Below are 22,932 nucleotides of genomic sequence, written 5' to 3' on the forward strand. Positions count from 1 at the left end.
CTGCTCAGTGGGGAAATGAGCAGAGGCATGAATTTTTATAGAGGAGAAAGAGGCCACTGTGTAGTAGGTCAGCTAAGTAATCCAGGATGAGAGGGAGGGAGGGCTGTGCCGTACTGGCTCCCTTAGCCTGAATCCAGGTGCAGAACATTTTCCATTTGTCAGCATAAGACTTTCTAGTGTTAGGGTGTCTGGCCTCACGTATAACATCTAGAACCTGTTTACTGAGGTTGGCAGATTGATCAGGGGTTAGGGAATAAGCCAAGTTGCCAAATTGAGTGTATGGAATTGGGGATGCATGAATTCCCCTTCCCTCTGGGTCAGGAGGGTTGGAATCTGAAGAAGATGCCATAGTGGCAGTGGGGACAGGCTGCACAGCAAGGAGTACCAATGCTGGCGAGGCCAGTCTGGAGCTATAAGAATTGTCCTTGGTTTTTCCTCCTTTATTTTGAGCAGTACCCTGGGGATGAGAAGTAGTGGAGGAAACTCAGAAACGCGACTACTTTCTGGATTTAAGTATCTTTGCTTTTATTTCACTTGGAATAGCTTCTGTAGCTTACCCTGAACTAGCTTGAACTGTTTTTTAACTGTTTGCTGCATTATTTTAAAATCTGCACTTAAAGTTACATTTTAGTCAAATTTGATTGAAAGTTTGTTTGTTTGTTTGTTTAATTTAACTGTTGAGGCTGCCCACTAAAGTGTGCTAGCCTGTGTAACTGATTTATCACTGTTTCTGCATTTTCTGTGTGTTTCTATCAAAAAAACAAACAAAAAATAATCCTTGTTTTCCCGCCTCTCCTCGACTAGTTTAGACCAGTTTACAGGCATTGCTGTATTCTGGGCTGTGGTGTAGTTCCTGTGTTGTCCATTACCTTACTTGGATAGAAGGAAGTTTCTTTGCTCACCAGTGGGAGTGGGGAGCCTTGAGCAGCCTACCTGTCCCTGTAGGAAGTGACCTCAGTACAAGAAGCTGTAGTAATTGGTTGTTTTGGACTATTTCTAGCTCTTTTGTAGTTCACTGTTTAAAATCCGCCTCTGGGCGTTTTTTCTGGCTATACTGCTCAGACAAGCTCCTCGTGGTCCTGCAGAGTGGTCCTAGCAGCAGGGAACTCAGAAAAGCGACTACTTTCTGGATTTAAGTATCTTTGCTTTTTTTTCACTTGGAATAGCTTCTGTAGCTTACCCTGAACTAGCTTGAACTGTTTTTTAACTGTTTGCTGCATTATTTTAAATTCTGCACTTAAAGTTACATTTTAGTCGAATTTGATCGAAAGCTTGTTTGTTTGTTTAATTTAACTGTTGAGGCTGCCCACTAAAGTGTGCTAGCCTGTGTAACTGATTTATCACTGTTTCTGCATTTTCTGTGTGTTTCTATCAAAAAAACAAAAAAACAAAAAAATAATCCTTGTTTTCCCGCCTCTCCTCGGCTAGTTTAGACCAGTTTACAGGCATTGCTGTATTCTGGGCTGTGGTGTAGTTCCTGTGTTGTCCATTACCTTACTTGGATAGAAGGAAGTTTCTTTGCTCACCAGTGGGAGTGGGGAGCCTTGAGCAGCCTACCTGTCCCTGTAGGAAGTGACCTCAGCACAAGAGGGAGTTGTTGGGAGGGTGGTCTAATGGCTAAGGTGTTTGCCTTACATACACAAGGTACAGGGTTTGAGTCTCACAAGGGATAATTGGCTAGGCTTAAAATAGCTTGCAAAGGCAGTTAGCCTAGTATGAACCTATATAAGAAGCTGTAGTAATTGGTTGTTTTGGACCATTTCTAGCTCTTTTGTAGTTCACTGTTTAAAATCCGCGTTTGCACGGCTTTGCGCGGTTGTGCGCATAGCGCAGTGCCGGTTAAACATCTTCTGGCTCCGCCAGGTCTGCTCTTCAAATTTTCCCTTAAGGAAGCTCTACTCTTAGTATAATCAGACTACTCACTATATTATAAGCCAAGCACTTGTTCTCAATACTTCTCTACTAAGTAAGCACTCTCGTACTAAGTAAAGCACTACATCTACTTACCACCCCTGTAAATATCCACTTCCCTTAAAGGTACAGCTCTCCCTTATACTGTTCTAGCATGTCGAGTGGTAGATTACTGGCGTCCTCTCCAGTTCAGCTGGTCAATCTGGGTATCTTGAGACAATGCTACAATTGTCTCATGTACACAGACAACCCTCTCCTCCTCCCAACAAACACAAATACATGTGAGAGATGCAACTATATAGCCAAACTGAAGGCTGAACTCTCACAACTCAGGGCTGGCAGGACCAGACAGGAGGAGATGGTAACCACACACACAACAATCCCAGTCCCACATAGACCTACCACAACTGCAAACCAAACACATAAAAACACAAAGACATACTCGGAGGCTCTAATAAAAAACTTACCAAAACAACAGAGGCTCCCAAAGCAGACATCCAAAAATCCACCACCTCAAAACAAAACACATGCAACACATACTTCAATAAATCAGTGCGTCAACCAATCACAGCCCTTAAGGCCAAACACCTTGCCTGATACACTAGTAATAGGTGACTCTATAGTCAGACACACTGATGTCCCGCTGACCAGGCTGAACAAGGAGAGGGTGACTGTGAGCTGTCTATCGGGAGCTAGGACCCCCCACATAACACACGCACTCAAGTCACTCCAAAGCAAGTACAAATATGACTCCGTCATTGTCCATGCTGGTGTGAATGACCTGAGACGTACCTCCCTGGACTACATGAAAAGAGACATAGAGGAGCTCTCCGATTATGTAGCCCAGGCTGGCATGACCTGACCCTGAGCAGCATCTTGCCCTCACCAAGAATGATACCACAATACAAAGACAAGATGATCAGCTTTAATAATTGGCTCAAGTACTGGTGTCATTCTAAGGGGATCCAATGTCTGTCTGCCTGGGATGACATGTTGGACAAGCCAAGCTGCTTCGCAAGGGATGGCTTACACCTGTCACCACTGGGCTTCCGGATATTGGCTAAGGCTCTTGCCACCCCCATAGTGCCTTTTTTAGGCAAGGCTCAAAAGACAAACCCACCTCCTTAGAAAACAAAAATGGAAAAAAACTAAAGGTAATGCTGCTCAACGCCAGAAGTCTAAATCTCAAGATGCAGGCACTTGATGCACTCCTCAGCATGGAGAACATCGACGTCTGTGCAGTAACTGAAACCTGGTTCAAGGCTCCTGAGAGCACCCCAGCGCTACCAGGCTATACTTCGTATCATGCTTTTCGGCCCCAAAACCCAGGCCGAACCACAAAGGGAGGGTGAGTGTCCATATTCATCAAGGACACCCACACCTCCAGGTTAGTAGCAACACATGAAGCATCAGAGACCATACAGGTGCAACTAACCATAGGCAAAACTGCTATACAACTGGTAGCATGTTAGCGACCACCCTCCCAATCTCAAGAACCCCACTCAGCCTTCCTGAAGACATTGGAGGATATGAATGTATCACAAAATACCATCATACTGGGAGACTTCAACTACCCAAACATAGATTGGGTACATTATTCTAGCCCTAATACTCTAGCCCAAAGGTTCCAGGAATTCATAAATTCAAATGCACTGGAACAACTAGTCACCTCTCCCACTAGGGGAGATAATATACTAGACCTGATCATCACAAACATGGGGACAAAATGCTCCACACCGGAAGTATACCCCTCACTAGTGAGATCTGACCACAAACTAATCACCCTGGATATACATATCCCACCTCCACCCCCAGCACAAAAGACCACAGTGAAAAACTTCTCAAAAGCAGACTTCACTCTTCTTAAGACTGAGATGGTATCCTTTAAGCCCACTGTGCCAGTGGATACCACATCCCACAATGCCGAATCCTTCACAAATGCTTTCTATGGACATCTCCAAGAATGCCTGGATCATGCAATCCCAAATAAATCCAAGTCCCTCTCCACCAAAGGTAAGCGTCCTGTCTGGTGGACCTCAGCCATAAACAAACTGTGTAACAAAAGAAGGAAGCTACTGCACGTCAGAGCAAAATCCCATGAAGGGAAGATATCTCTGATCAACATTAGCAGAAAACTACATTCTCTCATAAAAACATCCAAGGCCAACTTTGAGAGAAAAATCGCTAAGGACGCTAAAGATAACCACAAAGCCTTCTTCAGCTATGTTAGAAACCTGGGCGGAAACCCTCAGATATGCTCAGAGTTGGTTCACAACAACAAAAAATACACTGAGCCCACAGATATTGCCAACATTCTGGCTGACAGGTTCAGTGCAAATTTCTCCCCTCCCTCACCCCCAAAAGAAGAAATACTTATCCCAGCCGAATGTAATCTCCCTGTCATCTCAGATGTCCAAGTGAGAACCGCCCTAAACAAAGCAAAAAACACAGCATCAATGGGACCTGACGGTATCCCGGGTTGCGTGTTATGTGAACTCCAAGAGGAGCTAAACCCACACATAAAAATGCTATTTAACCTTAGCCTTACTTCAGGATATGTACCTGAACACTGGCGTACAGCAACAGTGGTCCCACTCCACAAGGGGGTGCCTCTACAGACCCTGGAAACTACCGCCCCATAAGCTTAACCAGCCTGGTCTGCAAAGCTATGGAAAGAATCATTATGGAACTCATAAACAGAGACATAGGGGGCCTACAGACACTTGACCCCACCCAGTTCGGCTTTGTAAAGGGCAGATCCTGCCTTTTAAACCTGGCTGACTTTTTCGAAGCAGTCGCTAGAGCCATTGATGAGGGCAAAGCAGTCCATACAGCATACCTGGACTTGGCTAAGTCCTTCGACACAATACCCCACTCAGGCATCATAGATAAGCTCAACAGCTTAAAAGTAAACCCTTATGTCACTAGATGGGTTGCAAACTGGCTAAAGGACAGAACCCATAAAGTTAAAATCACTGGAGCAATGTCAGACTCAAAGCCAGTCACAAGTGGTGTCCCACAGGGATCTGTCCTGGGACCCCTCTTGTTCGGCATTTATTTCTCAGATGTTAAAGCAAACATGGGAGGGCTGTGGCTGACAAAGTTCGCAGATGACTGCAAACTAGGCGCCATAGTCGATACACCAGCAGACACATACATCCTACAAAAAGGCCTCACAGAAACGGACAACTGGTGCCGGAGTCACGGCCTTAAACTAAATGCCAAAAAATGTATAGTCATCCCCTTTGGGAAAAACAAAGTATGCACAAATTATCACATAGACAGCAACCCACTGAGTACGGAAAAAGTAATCAGAGACCTAGGGACCCAAGTCGACAGCAACCTCTCATTTGACACCCACATTGCCAAAGTGGTTAGAAAAACATTCTACCTTGCACACCTCATCATGAAGGGATTCACATCCAGATCCAAGGATGTCATTGTACCCCTATATTCCTCCCTCATCAGACCCATGATTGAGTACAATGCCCCATTTGGTATGTACCTCACCCGGCATTTGCAACAGCTGGAGAGACCACAAAAGTACCTCACCAAGAGGATCAAGGGTCTCCAACATATGTCTTATTCTGCCAGACTAAAGAAACTTCAGCTCTATTCAGTAGCATACTGCCTGCTCAGAGGTGATCTCTGCCTGACGTACAAGGCCATGTCCAATCAGGATCTGATGGACATGCTCCATCTCAAAAAATCCAAATCCATCAGGACCACGAGAGCTAAAGACTTAAACCTCGGCAAAAGTATGAATAGGACATGCTGGAGGGATAGATTCATAACCCAGAGGCTTCCCATGCTTTGGAACAAGATCCCAGTTCGTATTAGGCAGAGCCCCTCACTGATTCTCTTCAAGAGAAATCTTGATGAGTGGATGGGAGATCGTAAGTTTACCCCAGGGGTCACATCTGTGTCACTGCTAGACAGGGGCACAGTAAACTAATTCTATTATATAAGGGGACCTTCATTGTGTCACTACTAGACAGAGGCACAGTATTCTAAATTTATTCTGTACATTGTTTGTACCATTTCATGGGGTGGCAAAGCCACATCACTATGGCTAGGCTTACAAATGCCCCAGGGCAGATAGCCTAGTACTATACTATGAAACTATGAAAGGCATAGACCGAGAGATTGACCCAGGGGGAAGGGCAGGGCATCCACTTTCCAAGCCATGCAGTGCTGCTCCCTGGTGCAGAATTTGCTGAGCTGGTGGTTGGTGTGAGAGGCAGAGAGGTTGACCTTCAGGGTGCCCCATTTCTGAGTTATTAGGGTGAAGATTCTTCTGCTGAGTTTCCATTCGTGTGGGTCCAGAAGATTTCTGCTTAACTGGTCTGCCAGAGAATTGAGAGAACCTGGTAGGAATTGTGCCAATAGGTGCAGTTGCATGGCAGAGACTGTGTGCCAAAGGGTCATGGCCAGCCTGCATAGAGGGTAGGAGTGAGTCCCTCCCTGGTTGTTGATATACCACATCACAGTGGTGTTGTCTGTTTTGATCAGGAGAACCCCTGGGGAGAGAAGGGGCTTGAAAGCTATCAAGGCAAGCTGGACAGCCATCATCTCTTTTTGGATGATGTGCAGAGGGATTTGTTGCGGGCTCCATTTGCCCTGTATGCACCTGCCGTCCAGGTATGCACCCCAAGTGTAACCTGATGCATCTGTGGTGAGGGTCTGGGTGGTGGGGGGTGGTGACAAAGGTGGTCCCTTGTTGTGGGAGCATGCTGTTGCCCACCAAAGAAAATATTTTCTGAGGCAAGGAATTATAGGCATAAGAGTCTCCAGGCCTTGAGAGTGTTGACACCAAAGGCTTTTTAGGTACCACTGAAGTTTCTTCATATGCAGTCTGGCATACGAAATGAGTAGTATGCAAAATGCCATGAACCTCAGAGCTTGCAGGATCTTCCTTGCAGATAACTGGAGTCTGGTGACTAGTTGAGAGAAGTAGGCTGTCAGGAAAATTTGCTTTTCTGGTGTAAGGAATGCCATCTGGGATGCTGTGTCCAGGCTTGCTCCCAGGAATATAATCCTTTAGATGGGCAACTGTTTGGATTTCTTTTAATTGACTGTGTACCCTAGGAACTTTACAAAGCCCAATTGTTTGCGCAGCTTTTCCTGGCTGTCTGCCTGAATTAGGCAGTCATCTTAAGTTTTTTGAATTTTTTGGGATCACCAGGAAAGTGTTTAGAATGGATAGATCGAGGATGGGGTGCCAGATGCCCTCTTTTCTGGGCACAAGAAAATGTCTGGAGTAGAAACCTTGGCCTATCTGTTCTGCAGGAACGTGCTCTACTGGCCTCTTAGAAAGCAGGGAAAGGATACACTTTTGAGCCTCTGCCACAGAGTTACCATCTAATCCATCATTTCTGCCTAAAGTGATCTCTGAAATGTCCATTAATCATGCAATTGAAATGCCAGTTTTCTTTCCCAATCATTCAAACAGAGGAGAGTATTGCCTACATACCCTAGATATACACAGGCAAATCCGTTTTTACTTAAACAGGACTAAACCTTTTCGTAAATCATTTTTGGCCTTTTCTGGACCTAAATTAGGATCTGCTGTTGCTAAGGTCGCATTAGCTAGATGGCTGAAGGACTGTGTGACCTTTATTTATACACAACGTAATATCTCGTTGCCTACTACCATGAAATCTCATTGAACAAGGTCTGTGGCAACTTCTGCTGCCTTCCATGCCAGAGCTTCTTTACATGACATCTGTGCAGCAGCAACTTGGGCTACGCCTCATACCTTCATCAATCATTACAAATTGGATTTGACCTCCAGGGGAAGAGCATCTTTCGGTTCTATGGTGCTCAGGAATGTCCTTCCATGAGAGCCTCCCAGGAATAGAGATAGCTGGGGACTCTGTCCCATGCATAAGGAATGAACGAGGATTAACAATATCAGATAAAGAAGTTATGTCTTACCATAACGTTCCATCTGTATTGTTGATCCTCATTCAGTCATTACGACCCTCCCTCCTTCCCCCTTCTGTGGTTTCTAGTGGATCTCACCATCCAGTTCTCTTAGGTTATTTGACCAGAGGTAACCTCTACCTTCTTTGACTTACAAACTCAATCTGAGGTATCAGGGAGAGGGGGATTGTGGGTAAGAGTTTAGCTCGAGAGTTTGAAGCTGACGTGAGCTTGGAAAATGGCCGGCTTGGTTCCGAGCTCATAACCGATACCCATGCGTAAGGAATGAATGAGGATTAACAATATCAGATCATGTTTTCTATAGGCACACTTATTAGTTTCAAGTTTTCAAGGGGTGTGAAGGACCTCAAAAACTATATTTACTTATTTGTTTATATTGACATTTGTTTACCAGGAAAGTCTAACTGGATAATTGTATCCATTTTCAGTGGAGGCCTGGGGAGAAAAGACAGAAATTCACACAAATCTGAACGAAAAAAAAAAAAAAAAAAAAAAACTCACAACTATACATAATCTCATCACAGCAAATGGCAAAAATGGCTCAGAAAGTCATCTGGGTGGGACCACTGAAAAGACAAGACTGATGCAGCAAAAAAGAACTAAAAATGGCACTGCTTGCTCACTTTTGTTTATCTGCGTTTCTCATCTGATATGTTGGGCTACAGGAGGGGTCAAGCTCTGTTCTGGGAATGTTCACAAAGCTGTCAAAATCAGATTAGAAGGCACACATTCCAATGGTTAAAGAATCAGACTGCACCACTAATCCCTACCATGTACATCTGCTAAGACTCTGGAGCAGTAAGGATTCCCCTGATCAAAATGTGCAACAGACATAAGAATCTGCTGCAACAAACTGCCTATGAAAGGATCCTTTAGATACAGAGATGCCTGAAAAAGTTTACTAAGAAAATCTCGACACTCCAAAAATCAAGTGTACGTACCACCACAACCTTTCCTCAAAAGTCATCATGCTGAATACTGACATGCACAAACACAACACAAAACATGGAAACTCCCTACTGCTCCAGACCCAGGAATAGGCACTAGTGTGGGTCCAGAAAGGGGGCAAGTTTATGCAGTCGGTAATGCTGGTATTTGACATTCTGAATGTCGACAAGTGGGATTTGCACAGCTGGAATCGACCTTCGGAGTGGAGACATCTGAAACACCCAATTTACTCTGTCTTAAATGCATGCAATTCATTTTTTTTTCATTGAAGTCCAGCTGCAATATACAGCCAGTCTTTAAGATGAAAGCATGACATTAACTTCAAAGAATACTGTGTTGAGACTTTTGGGTTTCACTTAGATGCCTACATATGTGGATTTATATAAGTAGTGAGGACACGTCTCATGCCAGTTTAAGAAAACATCACTACCTAATACTTTCTGTTTTTTTTTCCTCCCTGCGGCTTACCATGAGCTGTCACCAGCTCGTTTTGTTAGCTGGCTCTACAGCATCCACCTCAGCCTCTGCCAGTCTGAACCCACTAGTGTCCTGCGCTGGTGAGGAGATCAAGGACTCTGGCAGAGCATCACAAAGTTTGATATTAGCTGTTCTCCTGCAGGGGAGTTTTAATGCCCTGACCCATCCTCATGGTATACTTACGAAGTCTGTTACTGTTAAGTTCAGGAGGTGAATGTGCACTTCTGCATATGCACAACCTCCCAGGTAAGCAGCACATCTCATGAAGCAACAGTAGTTTTTCAGACTGCCTACCTCCCCCAAGAATGGGCCAGCCAGCATTGGCCACTCACTTATATCATCTCCTGCTCGGCCCACCAGCATGTGAGGCACTATTCGAACATGACTCAGCTAGTGGACAGTTAGGGTTTTATCCCTCTGCACCACAGGGCCTGATTCAAAGTGCTCCTTCCCAGTTTTGTGCTTCCCTTATGCACCATGGCAAGTGGTGCCTCCAGTGCCACACTGCATTTTCTTCCCTTCCCTTATGCACCACAACATGTGGTGCCTCCAGTGCTGTGCTGCCGTTTCTTCCCTTCCCTTATGCACCACGGCATGTGGTGCCTCCAGTGCCATGCTGCATTTTCTTCCCTTATGCACCATGGCATGTGGTGCCTCCAGTGTCATCCAGCATGTTCTTCCCTTCCCTTATGCACCACGGCATGTGGTGCCTCCAGTGTCATTCTGCATTTTCTTCCCTTCTGCACCATAGCATGTGGTGCCTCCAGTGCTGTGCTGCATTTTCTTCCCTTCCCTTATGCACCACGGCATGTGGTGCCTCCAGTGCCATGCTGCATTTTCTTCCCTTCCCTTATGCACCACGGCATGTGGTGCCTCCAGTGCTGTGCTGCATTTTCTTCCCTTCCCTTATGCATCATGGCATGTGGTGCCTCCAGTGCCATGCTGCATTTTCTTCCCTTCCCTTATGCACCACGGCATGTGGTGCCTCCAGTGTCATCCAGCATTTTCTTCCCTTCCCTTATGCACCACGGCATGTGGTGCCTCCAGTGCCATGCTGCATTTTCTTCCCTTCTGCACCACGGCATGTGGTGCCTCCAGTGCTGTGCTGCATTTTCTTCCCTTCCCTTATGCACCACGGCATGTGGTGCCTCCAGTGCCATGCTGCATTTTCTTCCCTTCCCTTATGCACCACTGCATGTGGTGCCTCCAGTGCTGTGCTACATTTTCTTCCCTTCCCTTATGCACCACGGCATGTGGTGCCTCCAGTGCCATGCTGCATTTTCTTCCCTTCCCTTATGCACCACGGCATGTGGTGCCTCCAGTGCTGTGCTGCATTTTCTTCCCTTCCCTTATGCATCATGGCATGTGGTGCCTCCAGTGCTGTGCTGCATTTTCTTCCCAGCAGTTCCTGTTACACGACACAATGGTTCAGATTAACACCTTCATAAAATACTGTGACATCAAAATGTTCACTGAAATTTGCCCACCCTGAGTGATGTCAATGGAAGGGATACATCACTACATAGTGGATGCTCTCCAATACTACTGCCCAGTAGCATCACCTACGGATACAGCAGACCTACGTGGGTGTATCCTTAACAAAAAGTTTACAAAGCTTTTTATTATTAAGAACTCGCCACATAATACTGGTAAGATGGGGTGGAAAATACATTATAGCACTTAAACTTTAAAGTGCTACAATGTGTACTCAAACTGCAATGGAAACTATGCAGCCTGGCATATGAAACCTGCACAGTAAAAAATAACTTACCCCAACACTTTCCTCATCTTTGTTTTCCCTCTGCACACTTTCTAAGTTTTCTATAATACATATCACCTGTGCCAACTCTGCCAACACAGTCAAAAACTTCTCATCTCCTCCTAAATTAATGATACTTACTTAAATCATTGCAAATTTCCTTCTTAAAATAACACGATTGCAGACCTTTTTAAGCATGGTCTGCAAACCTATACTGTACTGTCATTAAAGCTACCCAATTTACTCTGTCTTGTATGTATACAAATTCATCTCTTTTGTAAATCAGCATCTTATGAAAACCAGAAGTCCAACTATATGCATTTTTTGTCAGTGCAAATTTGACTGTGTATGTTTTTATGTATACTTAATTGCCTCATTTCTGGCCTGAGAGTCCCTTGTACCAGGCTAGTTACATAGTTAGCATATGGCAACTGTGAATGAGTACATAAAACAAGCAAAACTTTGCTTAGTAAATTTTTGCACATGTAGTGCATGTACAAAATTTGCATTTTCTCCAGTAAACCATTAACATACTTGATAATGATTCCGCTTAAAACTACAACTATTAATTTATGTTACACAGTGCAGGCAACTTATACAACTCGTTCCAGATTTTTTAATATTTTTGCAACACAGTTTGCTACTAAAGATGATGGGAAAGCAGACATACTTTCTTTTGACAACAGCTGCATCAAATGGCAGAATAACGTGGCTGTTTTTGGCAAGTCCAAACTGAAAGGCATTAGTCAAAACAGCTGGTCCTTCATCTGTGGCACACTGAACCTGGAAAAAAAAAAAAGATGAAACACTCTGCAGCTCTGTACATCAGCAGACCTCAACTTTTGGATATATACCTACAAATTTTCAGCACAGAGTTGCAATGAAAATGGAAATTATCCCAACATATTTGATGAAGCATACAATAAGACATACACACTATATTTGAAAACAAACCTTTTGTAAGGACTGTGAAGATCAACACACCTTATATCTTCTGCAGCGTACAATTTTAACATCTAATCACTTTTCCTAAGCAGGTTTAGTTTTTTAAATGTTATACTTAGTCAGTTATTTACTTAAAAGTTTGTCTCTTGTACTTAGAAATATGCAAAATTGTGTTCACTGGAAATAAAAAGCATTCATCTTGTTTACTTTGTGATTACTGCATGCAGTGCATCTCTAAGGACGTAGAAGTACGTATCCTGTGTTCACACCAGTCTTAATGCATACCGTCTTCAGTATCATTTTCCTATTACATATTAGTTAACTAGTTACTATCTTACCAGTCAAATAAGTCACCACTATTTTGCTATTATTCAATAATGCAAGTTCTATTTTATTTTAATACTAAGCACTTCAAGTAATTAGAAACCAGACACTCTTATCACATTCAGTTTATACCTGGCTGTTGAATTAAAACTGTCAGATGAATCACTGCATATAACTTTCTTTGCTGAACTGTACTAGTCCAGGCAGTAGTCAGAAAGGTCCTTCTGGATCAGTTCATCATCCCAGTTTACAAACATAAAATAAACAACATTAAGTACCGCACTCTGCTTTAAACTACAACTAAAAACATAAAATAAACATTAAGTACCGCACTCTGCTTTAAACTACAACTAAAAAAATAAAATAAACATTAAGTACCGCATAAACAACATTAAGTACTGTACTCTGCTTTAAACTACAACTAAAACTTTGTGTGTGAAGCCCACATCACTATAAGCGGCATATTGAGAGGCGATTCTAAAATGCAAATCAATGGCAAAATTACATGTGAAGTGATGGCTTTATGGGGCAAAGGTTCTATGGCTGGACTGCTGCCCAGCTGGCCTAACAGCTGAAGGAGCTGGCGAAGGAGAGAGGGGGGATTGAGATGCTAATGCTGGCTGGATGAAGGAGGTTGTTAGCACAGTCTCATTATGGGACTGTCAACGGTCAGATGGCAGAGCTTTGCAGCACTGAGTGCTGGCTGGCACTCATGAGGCAAGTACTCTAGATTAGGATCACTGGTATAACATGAAGAATTCAGTCACACTGGACTAGACACAGCTGGCACTTCATCAGGCCTCTGCATCAAGAAAGGGGGAGTGTTAGACACATTCACAAAATCCACTAACTGTGCAGGGTGACAGCTGCAATTCATCTGCTCCTCCTTTTCCATCAGCAGCCTTCAAGTATTAGAAGGTGGGGAGTACAAATGGGCAAACGTTGGGGAGAAAAGGCTTGACAGACAAAATGATGAAGTCCAACACACTCACAACAGAGACAGGATGTACATGGGTCAGGGAGCCTAATTTAACAGGGCAAAGCAAATGGATAAGCAAGCTGGCACATGACATACACAGCAAATTATCTGAATATGCTCCAGCTGATCTGGGTTTAAATAACACTCTGGAAACTAAGGAATCCAGCCAGTGAGAGACGTGAGTGAGTGGCTGATATCATCTCTCCCACGTTGAAGAAACAAAAATGTCTTTGTTCTTCCACAGAACCAACATCTGGGAGAATCCCCAAAGTGCACTCTCTACACACAAGGACTCAGGAGCATTACCTCAGCCAAGGTGTGTCTGCATTAGCATCACTAATGTACAGAAGCACACAGCTGCACTATGCTCATCATAGGAGGCATTACACTCTATAGGTGTACACACCTGCACTGCTCTCGTCATAGGAGGCCTTGAACTCTGTAGGTGTACACAACTGCACTACGCTCATCATAGGAGGCATTACACTCTATAGGTGTACACACCTGTAATTCTCTTGTCATAGGAGGCGTTACACTCTATAGGTGTACACACCTGCACTGTGCTCATCACAGGAGGCATTACAATCTATAGGTGTATGGGGGACGATGACTTCCCTGAATCTAGAAGATACACCCGTGGTGATCAATCTGGCTATATAAAAGGATTTTTTTAACAGCTGTGATTTCCAGCCAAAAAATAGAGGGAGGGATACAGGACCAGTGCAAAAATCTCCTAGCCTCTGTAAGACAATAGCCATGATCCCAAGTTTTCCGCTTTCCCTGTATCTTCCACTGCTAGGAAAGTACAGTTGTGTACACTTACTATAAATGTAGATGTTCGAGTGTATTCACTGTTGCAGTCATTACATTTGGGTTATCTGCTGGCAGGTTGCCCTCAGTTGGCCTGAATTCCAAAGTCTTGGGTCCTGCGTCGGTTGCTGTCTCCTCTTCCACGACGTCAGGTCTCAGGGTTATAAAACATGCAGCCGATGCCATTTTCTTTAGTTTTTCTTGCCTCCGATGTCAGGTGCCTCCAAAAGGGTAGCAAAAAAAATAAATAAATATATATATATATATATATATATATACACATGCATCAATATAAACTTTACCTTCATCTACAAGCAAATACATCACATAGGTTGTAGAAGATAGAGAAGGAAAGATAAACTGTAGAATGACAGGGGGATGGCGGGAGGGTAACCTGGACTGCAACAGTGAATACACCCGAACAGCTACATTTATGGTAAGTGTACACAACTGTACTATGTTCTTCATGTTTCACTGTTGCAGTCATTACATTTGGGTAGAATCCCAAAGCTATGGTTGGGAGCCTGGAGCTAAACAGCATTAGGTGAGGCAATAAGGCCCTGCAGCACTGCAGTGGCAAAGACTGCCCTGGACTTAAAACAGTAGAGAGGCGAAAAAAAAATACACCAAACCCAAAGACATTGCCAACATCCTAGCTGACAGGTTCAGTGCAAACTTCTCCCCCCCCTCCCCACCAAAAGGGCAAATATCTATCCCAGCAGAGTGCTGCCCCCTGACATCTCAGATGCTCAGGTAAGAGCTGCCCTCTCCAAAGCAAAAAACACAGCATCAATGGGACCAGACGGTGTCCCGGGCTGCGTCCTACATGAACTCCAAGAAGAACTAAACCCAAACATAAAGCTACTGTTCAATCTCAGCCTTACTACAGGATATGTACCCAAAGAGTGGCGTACAGCAACAGTGGTCCATCTCCACAAAGGTGGTGCCTCAACGGATCCTGGAAACTATCGCCCCATAAGCCTGACTAGCCTGGTCTGCAAAGCTATGGAAAGGATCATCATGGACCTCATAAATAAAGATATTGGAGACCTACAGACACTGGATCCTACCCAGTTCGGCTGCCTCTTAAACCTGGTTGACTTCTTTGAAACAGTCACCAAGGCCATTGATGAGGGGAAGGTGGTCCACACAGCCTACCTGGACCTCGCAAAAGCCTTCGATACAATACCCCACTCGGGCATTATAGATAAGCTCACCAGCTTAAATATAAACCTCTATGTCACTAGATGGGTTGCAAACTGGCTCAAGGACAGAACCCACATGGTTAGAATTGCTGGAGCCATGTCAGACTCCAAACCAGTTACAAGTAGCGTCCCACAAGGCTCAGTCCTGGGACCTGTCTTGTTCGGTATATATTTCTCGCAGGTACAGGCCAACACGGAAGGACTGTGGCTGACCAAGTTCGCAGATGACTGCAAACTGGGCGCCATAATCGACTCTCCAGCCGACACAAGCATCCTCCAAAAGGGCCTCATAGAAACAGACAACTGGTGCCAGAGCCATGGCCTCAAGCTAAACGCCAAAAAGGCTATAGTCATCCCCTTTGGCAAAAACAAAGTGCCCACAAATTACCACATAGGTGGTAATCCATTAAGTACAGAAGAAGTAATTAGGGACCTGGGGACCCAAGTTGATAGCAATCTCAAATTTGACAACCACGTGGCCAAAGTGGTTAGAAAAACATTTTATATAGCCCACCTAATCATGAAGGGATTCACATCTAGATCAGGGGAGGTCATCGTGCCTCTTTACTCATCCCTCATCAGGCCCATAATTGAGTACAATGCCCTTTGGGATGTACCTTACCAGACACCTGCAGCAACTGGAAAGACCCCAGAAGTACCTCACCAAGAGGATCAAAGGGCTCAAACAGATGCCATATGCCCGGTTAAAGAAACTCCAGCTCTACTCAGTGGCATACCGCCTGCTCAGAGGCGATCTGTGCCTGATGTATAAAACCATGTCCAACCCGGAATTAATGGACATGCTGCACCTCAGAAAATCCAAATCCCATCGAGCTACGTGCTCGAGAGACTTGAACCTCAGCACTGAAATAAATAGGACATGCTGGAGGGACAGATTCATAACCCAGAGCCTCCCTTCACTCTGGAATAAAATCCCAGTCCAGGTTAGGCAGAGTCCCTCATTGACTCTCTTCAAGAGAAATCTTGATGAGTGGATGGGAGATCGTAGGTTTACCCCGGGTATCACTTCTGTGTCACTGTTAGACAGAGGCACAGTATACTAACTTTGAAAAAGGGCATAGCAAAATTAATTTAAAATGGGTGGCGAAAGCCAAACACACTCTGGCTAGGCTTATAAATGCCCTAGGGCAGATAGCCTAGTATGAACCTATGAATGGTAATGCTTAGTAAAGGTGCTTAGTAAAGGTGCGAACAGAACTCCAAGTAGCAGCCTCAAGAATGTTCTTGGTTGGTACTCCTCTGAGAAAGGCTGCTGAAGTAGCTGCAGCTCTGGTGGAGTGAGACCTAATGCCCTTGGGCACAGGTTTGCCATGGTGTAAGAAGCAGAAACGGATGCAGTGGCTTATCCACTTTGAAATTGTCTGCTTTGAAATAGCCTTTCCTTCTGATCCTGCAGCATAGGACACTAGTAATTGCTCAGTTTTTCTTAGAGCTTTAGTCCTGCTCAAGTAGAATCTTAGCTGTCTGTGTACGTCCAAGGAATTCAGAATTCTCTCCCCTTTGTTCTGTGGATTTGGATAAAAAGTTGGCAGATGAACTGTATGGTTAAGAGCCACACTGAAAACGACCTTAGGCATAAAAGTAGGATTTGTTCTCAGAGACACTCTGTCTGGGTAACATATGATAAAAGGCTCTACAGCCATGAGGGCCTGTAGCTCTGCAACTCTTCTTGCTGAAGTAATTGCTAGTAGCAGAGCTGTCTTCCATGATAAGAACTTTATATCAGCAGTAGCAGCTGGTTCAAATGGGGGCAGGGTGAGCTTTTCCAACACATAATTGAGGTCCCATGTAGGTAATGGTGATCTTCTAAGAGGCCTTAGATTTTTGCTCCTCTAAGATACTGCTTCAGTAAAGGATGAAAAAAGATTGGTGGCTCTGTATTGTAATGAGCCAAAATGGCAGAGGCATGGATTTTGATTGATGAGAAAGATAGCCCTTTGTCAAGCATCTCAGTTAAGTATTGTAATATCTGAGGAATATGTGGTTCTGCTGTATCAGTTCCTTGTGCTTGATTCCAAGCACTGAATCTCTTCCATTTGTCAGCATAAGATTTTCTAGTACTAGGCCTTCTGGCTTCCAAAATGACATCCATCACAGCTTTACTGAGAGGTGTCGTTTGTATGATTACAGGATTAGCCATGCTGCCAGGTTCAGAGTCTGTAGTTGATTGTGCAGGATCTAATTGTTTTGCTGGGACAGTAGTTGTGGTTTTTGAGGCAAGGTCCAAGCTGGGTATTGAGACAAGTTCCGTAGGATTGGGTACCAGTATTGGCGGGGCCAGTCCGGGGCAATTAATATCATCTTTGGCTTCTCTTGTCTGACTTTTAGGAGGACCTTGGGTAGAAGAGGCAGAGGAGGAAAGGTGTAAACTGATAGGTTTTTTCCAACTGAAGGATAGGGCGTCCACTTTCCATGCTTGTCTGTGATAAGTCCTTGTGCAGAATCTTTTCAGTTGATAATTTTGAGGAGAGGCAAATAGATATGTGTCTGGGCTCCCCCATTTCTCTGTTATCATGCTGAAGACTTGTGGATTTAGTTTCCACTCATGAGGATCCATAAGGTTTCTGCTTAAATCGTCTGCCAGAGTGTTTTGTTTTCCTGGCAGGAATTGAGCCTGAAGATGTATTTGGTAGGTCAAAGCTGTGTTCCACAGTGCCGTGGCTAATCTGCAAAGGGGGTATGAGTGTGTGCCCCCTTGCTTGTTTATATACCACATGACTGTGGTGTTGTCTGTCTTTATCAGTAGTTGTCCTGGATGAAGTAAGTCCTTGAAGGCTGTTAGGGCATTTTGAACAGCTAGCATCTCTTTCTGGTTGATATGTAGATGCATTTGATTTGGTGCCCATATGCCCTGAATGCATCTTCCTGCCATGTGGGCCCCCCAGGCATAATCTGATGCGTCTGTTGTTAAGGTCTGGCTGGCAGGGGGTAGAGTGAAGGGTCGTCCCATGTTTTGGTGACAGGCCTTTGCCCACCATAGAAACTCCTGTTGCAGGCAGGGAATGAGAGGCATCATTGTTTCCAGACTGTGTGAATGTTGACTCCATAAACTTTTTAGGTACCACTGAAGTTTCCTCATATGCAGTCTTGCATATGGAATTACTAGAATGCAGGATGCCGTGAAGCCCAGAGCCTGCAGAATTTGTCTTGCAGAAGACTGGGTTTTTGTTGCCATCAGTTTGAAGTAAGTAGTCAGTTGCCTTTGTTTGCCTAGCGTGAGGTAAGCCATCTGGGCAGTTGTATGCAAGCTTGCACCCAGGAATGTTATCTTTTGAGAGGGTACCAGTTGTGATTTCTTTTCGTTTATTGCATACCCTAGGCATGTTAGAAGCCTTTTCACAAATGCCAGGTGTCGTAGAAGAGTGCCTTGTTCTCTGCTTGAATGAGACAGTCGTCCAAGTAAGGATATATTTGAATACTTCTTTGTCTGTAAGATGCAATTACTGGTGCCAGACACTTCGTAAAGACCCTGGGTACAGTAGATAAGCCAAAGGGCAGTGCAGAGAATTGGTAATGCATTAAGCCAGCCTTGAATCTGAGGTATCTTCTGCACGACTGTCTTATTGAAACATGCAGGTATGTCTCTTTTAGGTCTAGAGTCACCAGCCAAGCATTCTTGCCCAGCATGGGCAGAAATTGGTGCAAAGTGAGCATTTTGAATTTTGGAATGTCCAGGTATGTGTTCAAAATCAATAAATCCAGTATTGGCCACCAGGCCTTGTTCTTTCTGGGTACCAAGAACAGTCTTGAGTAAAATCCTTGTCCTTTTTCCTGTTCTGGTACTGTCTGAATGGCCCCCATATCCATGAGGGACGTAACCTGTTTCTGCGCCTCTGCCCATTGATTTTTTGGCAGATCTGGCCAACCCTTTGTCATTGGCAGAGTGTGGAAATGGAATGATACGATGTTTAGTACCCACTTGTCCTGAGTTACTAACTGCCAATTTTGAGCAAAAAGTGCTAATTTTCCCCCTATGGGTGCTGCCAAAAGATAAGTGCTTGGTGTAGGCAGAGAGAAGTCATTGGGATTGCTTTCTATAGGTTTGCGGTTTATCTCCTCCAGGTTTGGAGGTGGATGCGCCTCATTGCTTTGACCTGTATGAGTCTTGAGCCTGGTACCTGGAACCCTTAGGGCGTCCGGATTTGCCCCTTTGAGCTCTGTCTAACACAGGAAAAGACCAATTTTTTGTAGGCCAGTGTCTACTGAATCTAGGTGGCTGCACTTGTAAGAAATCTTTAACAGTTTGCATAGACTTAGCTTTGTCTTCCATTTTCTTTAAAACCTCTTCTGCCTTAATACCAAACAGAGAATCATGCTGTAAATGTGCATCTAGCAATTTAGCTTTAACATGATGGCAAATTTTGTTCCTTTAACCAGGCATGCCTCCTAATCACAGATCCAGTAACTGCAGCCCTGCAGGAGGCCTCTAAAGAATCAAAACCACATTGCAAAGTATGCTTTCCAACTTGTTCAGCTGCATGCAATAATTCCTGCAATTCCTTATTTTCTGCACATTCTGAAATCAACATCATTTTCTGTTTCAGCAATCCCATAACATGTTGTTGGTACTTAAGCATATGAAACTGACAGTTTAAGGCCCTGATTGCCAAGGTTGCAGATGTATAAACCTTTTTTCCCCATCTGTCCAGTGCCCTTGAATCTCTGTCGGAGGGGGTAGGGTTTTTTTGCTGTTGAGGCCTTAACTCCCTTTGGACCCTGAGAAATAGTTTCAGTATCAGCAGCAGGGTTTCTAAATAAAAATGTATGAGAGTCAGGGACCCTGTAATACCTGTCAGGCTTACTGGAAGCTGGAGGCAAGGAGTCAGGGGTCAGGCTTGACTCCGAAAAAAACATCATCCACAATGTCTAAAACTGGGGGAATGGCTAAAGGCTTGTGCTGAGGGAGAAGAAGGAAATCCCTGAGCCTCTTTTTTGATTCTGACAAGTCTTGACTCTCCCAGTGAAAATGCTCCCTCAAAGTATGCAAGGTTTCTCCAAATGAATAATCCTCAGGAGGCGATGCAGATGGAATAGACTCCTCAGCATCAGAATCCTCATAGGGAGGTAAAGATAATTCCTGATCAGAAGAGGAATCAGAAGAAATAGAAACCTGATCTGAAGATTCATAGTCAGTGTCTTGCCTAGGCCTCTTATCTTTAGGGGGATGGGTACCCCTGATCAAGGTAATAAGGTCTTCAGCCATTTTGATCATCTGTTTTTTAGGCAAAGAGGCCTGTGCACGTGGCTCAGGCATCGATTTTTTAGTTTTAGAAGGTGTCTTTGCCTTTGGTTTTGCAGCTTTCGTCGGTTTGATATAAAAATGTTGAGGTCTGAATACACCCTCAGAAGCCAGTGCCTGCTCAGCGGCTCTGGACCCATCTGAGGGAGATACATCCGAGGTCCAATACCTTGAGTATCTTGCGGCATGCCGGACTCCACATGGGTGTCGGTAGAGGCCTGCGACTCAAAGGTAGCAGGTATCAGGGGCTACGAAAGCACCTCACTGAGTACCGGCGAACCGGTGACTGGCTTAGGAGAAGCTTTGTCGTCAGTTTTGGATCTCGACTGCCTTTCTCTGTCTTTTTCTTTGCGTTTTTTATGTACTCCGGTAGTCGGATTGCTATCTGATGACATTTCTGGGTAGTTAAATCTGTTTCCAAAATACTTAGATGCAAAAATATACCGACGCTTAATAGTGCGTTGGTTAAATCTAGCACAAAACCGACAGCCAGGCATGTTGTGATCAGGGCGTAGGCAAGAAATACAGTATAAATGGAAATCCTTATGAGGTATTTGCTTCCCACAAGTAATACAATTATTAACTTTTTCTGACATCGGTAAAAAGCAAGAAAAAAGTTTCCCCAACGGGGTACTTAGCTTTAGTGAAGACTTCGTTTCTGAAACTCAAACTCGAATATTTCTGTAGTCGGCCGACCGGCACTTGCGAAATGCTTCTGCTTCGGGAACGGCGCGGCAAGAAAGACTGGGGAAAATGGCATCGGCTGCATGTTTTATACCCCTGACGACCTGACATCATGCAAGAGAAGACAGCAACCGACGCAGGACCCAAGACTTTGGAATTCTGGCCACCTGAGGGCAACCTGCCAGCAGATTACCCAAATGAAATGACTGCAACAGTGAAACACGAAGAACATAAGGAGAATAAATGAGCTTACTAGGGAACAAGGCTTGGTGGTTACAGGGGGAAATAAATCAAGATAAAAAAAAAGTAGGTGGACAAATGAGAAGCACGTACATGTAGTGTACACTAGATAAATAACTTGTGGTTTTATGCTGTTCCCCCTATGCAACATGAAATTAATCAATAAGATTTCTTCAAGCAAACAAAGCTTGTGAAAATCAACAGAATCCCTAGATGACACACACAATTTCCTCAGTCTGGTGACTTAATTATGATTTCAGTAGCAGAAATGGTGTCTATGCATGGATGTAACATATCAAAACACAAAAAGGTGAGTATAGTTTGAAGAATTATTAAAAGTTTTCAGATATTACGAGTCTAAACCAAACAACCAAAATGTGTTGAATAACCTAAACCACAAGAAAAGCACACACAAAAAAGAAAAATCACAACTGTCAGCTAACATTTATTAATTCTGGATGAGAAGCTTTCATCTAATCAAACGACAGCAGGGCTTTCTGAAACACGTACCATACAGTTTACATATTAGCCTAATGATGTACCACTTGCTTTTGTCGCAGTAATACAGCAAGAACAGTGGAGTGTCAGACTGACTGTACAAATGAATCAAGGGAAAGACTTGTGTAGAGTACAACTGCAAGCATGTGAAAGCAGAACACAATCACAACTGTCATCTGACTGCTACACTTGGGACAAGAATTCAACTGCTCTTTGCAGGTTTTGGATATACAAATATGTGCAACAGTCTACTCTCAGTACTAACAAATAAAAAAGGTAAATATTAAATCAACCTTTCATCGTTTTAGCTCATGTCTTTGCTCCTGCGTACTTTTGCAAAACTAGATGCACTGAGAAAATTCTGCTAACAAGCCTCACTACAGTTCAGCACTTACCTTGGCAGCCACGGTGGTCTGTTGTGGTGTGACATATGGTATTTTCTTTTCCAACCTTGGTAAAAGTGAAGGTGTGGGTTGTACTTCACCTAGTGGTTCACTCTCATCAGGTGGTGGATCAGCCTTTGGCTGCTCTGAAAGGAGGCAGCTTCCCATGTCCACGTTACTGTATCTTAATGCAGCTGTGAAATCTAGCAGCCTGAAAAAGCAAACAAAATGTAATAATACCTGCATGTACACAAGAAAATCAAAGTAATTTATAACAATGAGAAGCAAATGGCACAGTACTGGTAGCACACATTTCTTTCATTAATTTTGAAAATGCATGGGAAATATGCAAATATACCATACAGTAAAAATTTCGATCACTCATGCAAAGCATGGCTGGCTCATCATGGTGAAAAACTCTAAAGTTAGTGATCGTATTCCGGAGTAGTACCCACACCGTGCGATGCCTACACTCCGCAACATATCTACACATTCCAATATCAACTGTCAGAAGTATGGCGTCTCACCATTCCAGTCTACTCTCAGGCTGTTACTTCTCATAA

The 22,932-nt window shown here is 44.0% G+C and overlaps 1 protein-coding gene across 1 annotated transcript in view; it reads right to left on the reverse strand.

Moving 5' to 3' along the window:
- The window catches only part of LAMA1 (laminin subunit alpha 1), a 3,417,884-nt gene that overhangs the window by 237,824 nt on the left and 3,157,128 nt on the right, over positions 1–22,932 (reverse strand). The window contains exons 49-50 of the mRNA XM_044066516.1: positions 22,382–22,580; positions 11,712–11,824 (exon numbers count right to left, since the gene is read on the reverse strand). Of these exons, the coding sequence (XP_043922451.1) occupies positions 11,712–11,824; positions 22,382–22,580 (312 nt within the window). The remainder of the gene's footprint in view (positions 1–11,711; positions 11,825–22,381; positions 22,581–22,932) is intronic.

The sequence above is a fragment of the Protopterus annectens genome, chromosome 3.part1 (genome assembly GCF_019279795.1).
Source record: "Protopterus annectens isolate FY-2018-M chromosome 3.part1, PAN1.0, whole genome shotgun sequence".
Classification (NCBI taxonomy): Eukaryota; Metazoa; Chordata; order Ceratodontiformes; family Protopteridae; genus Protopterus; species Protopterus annectens.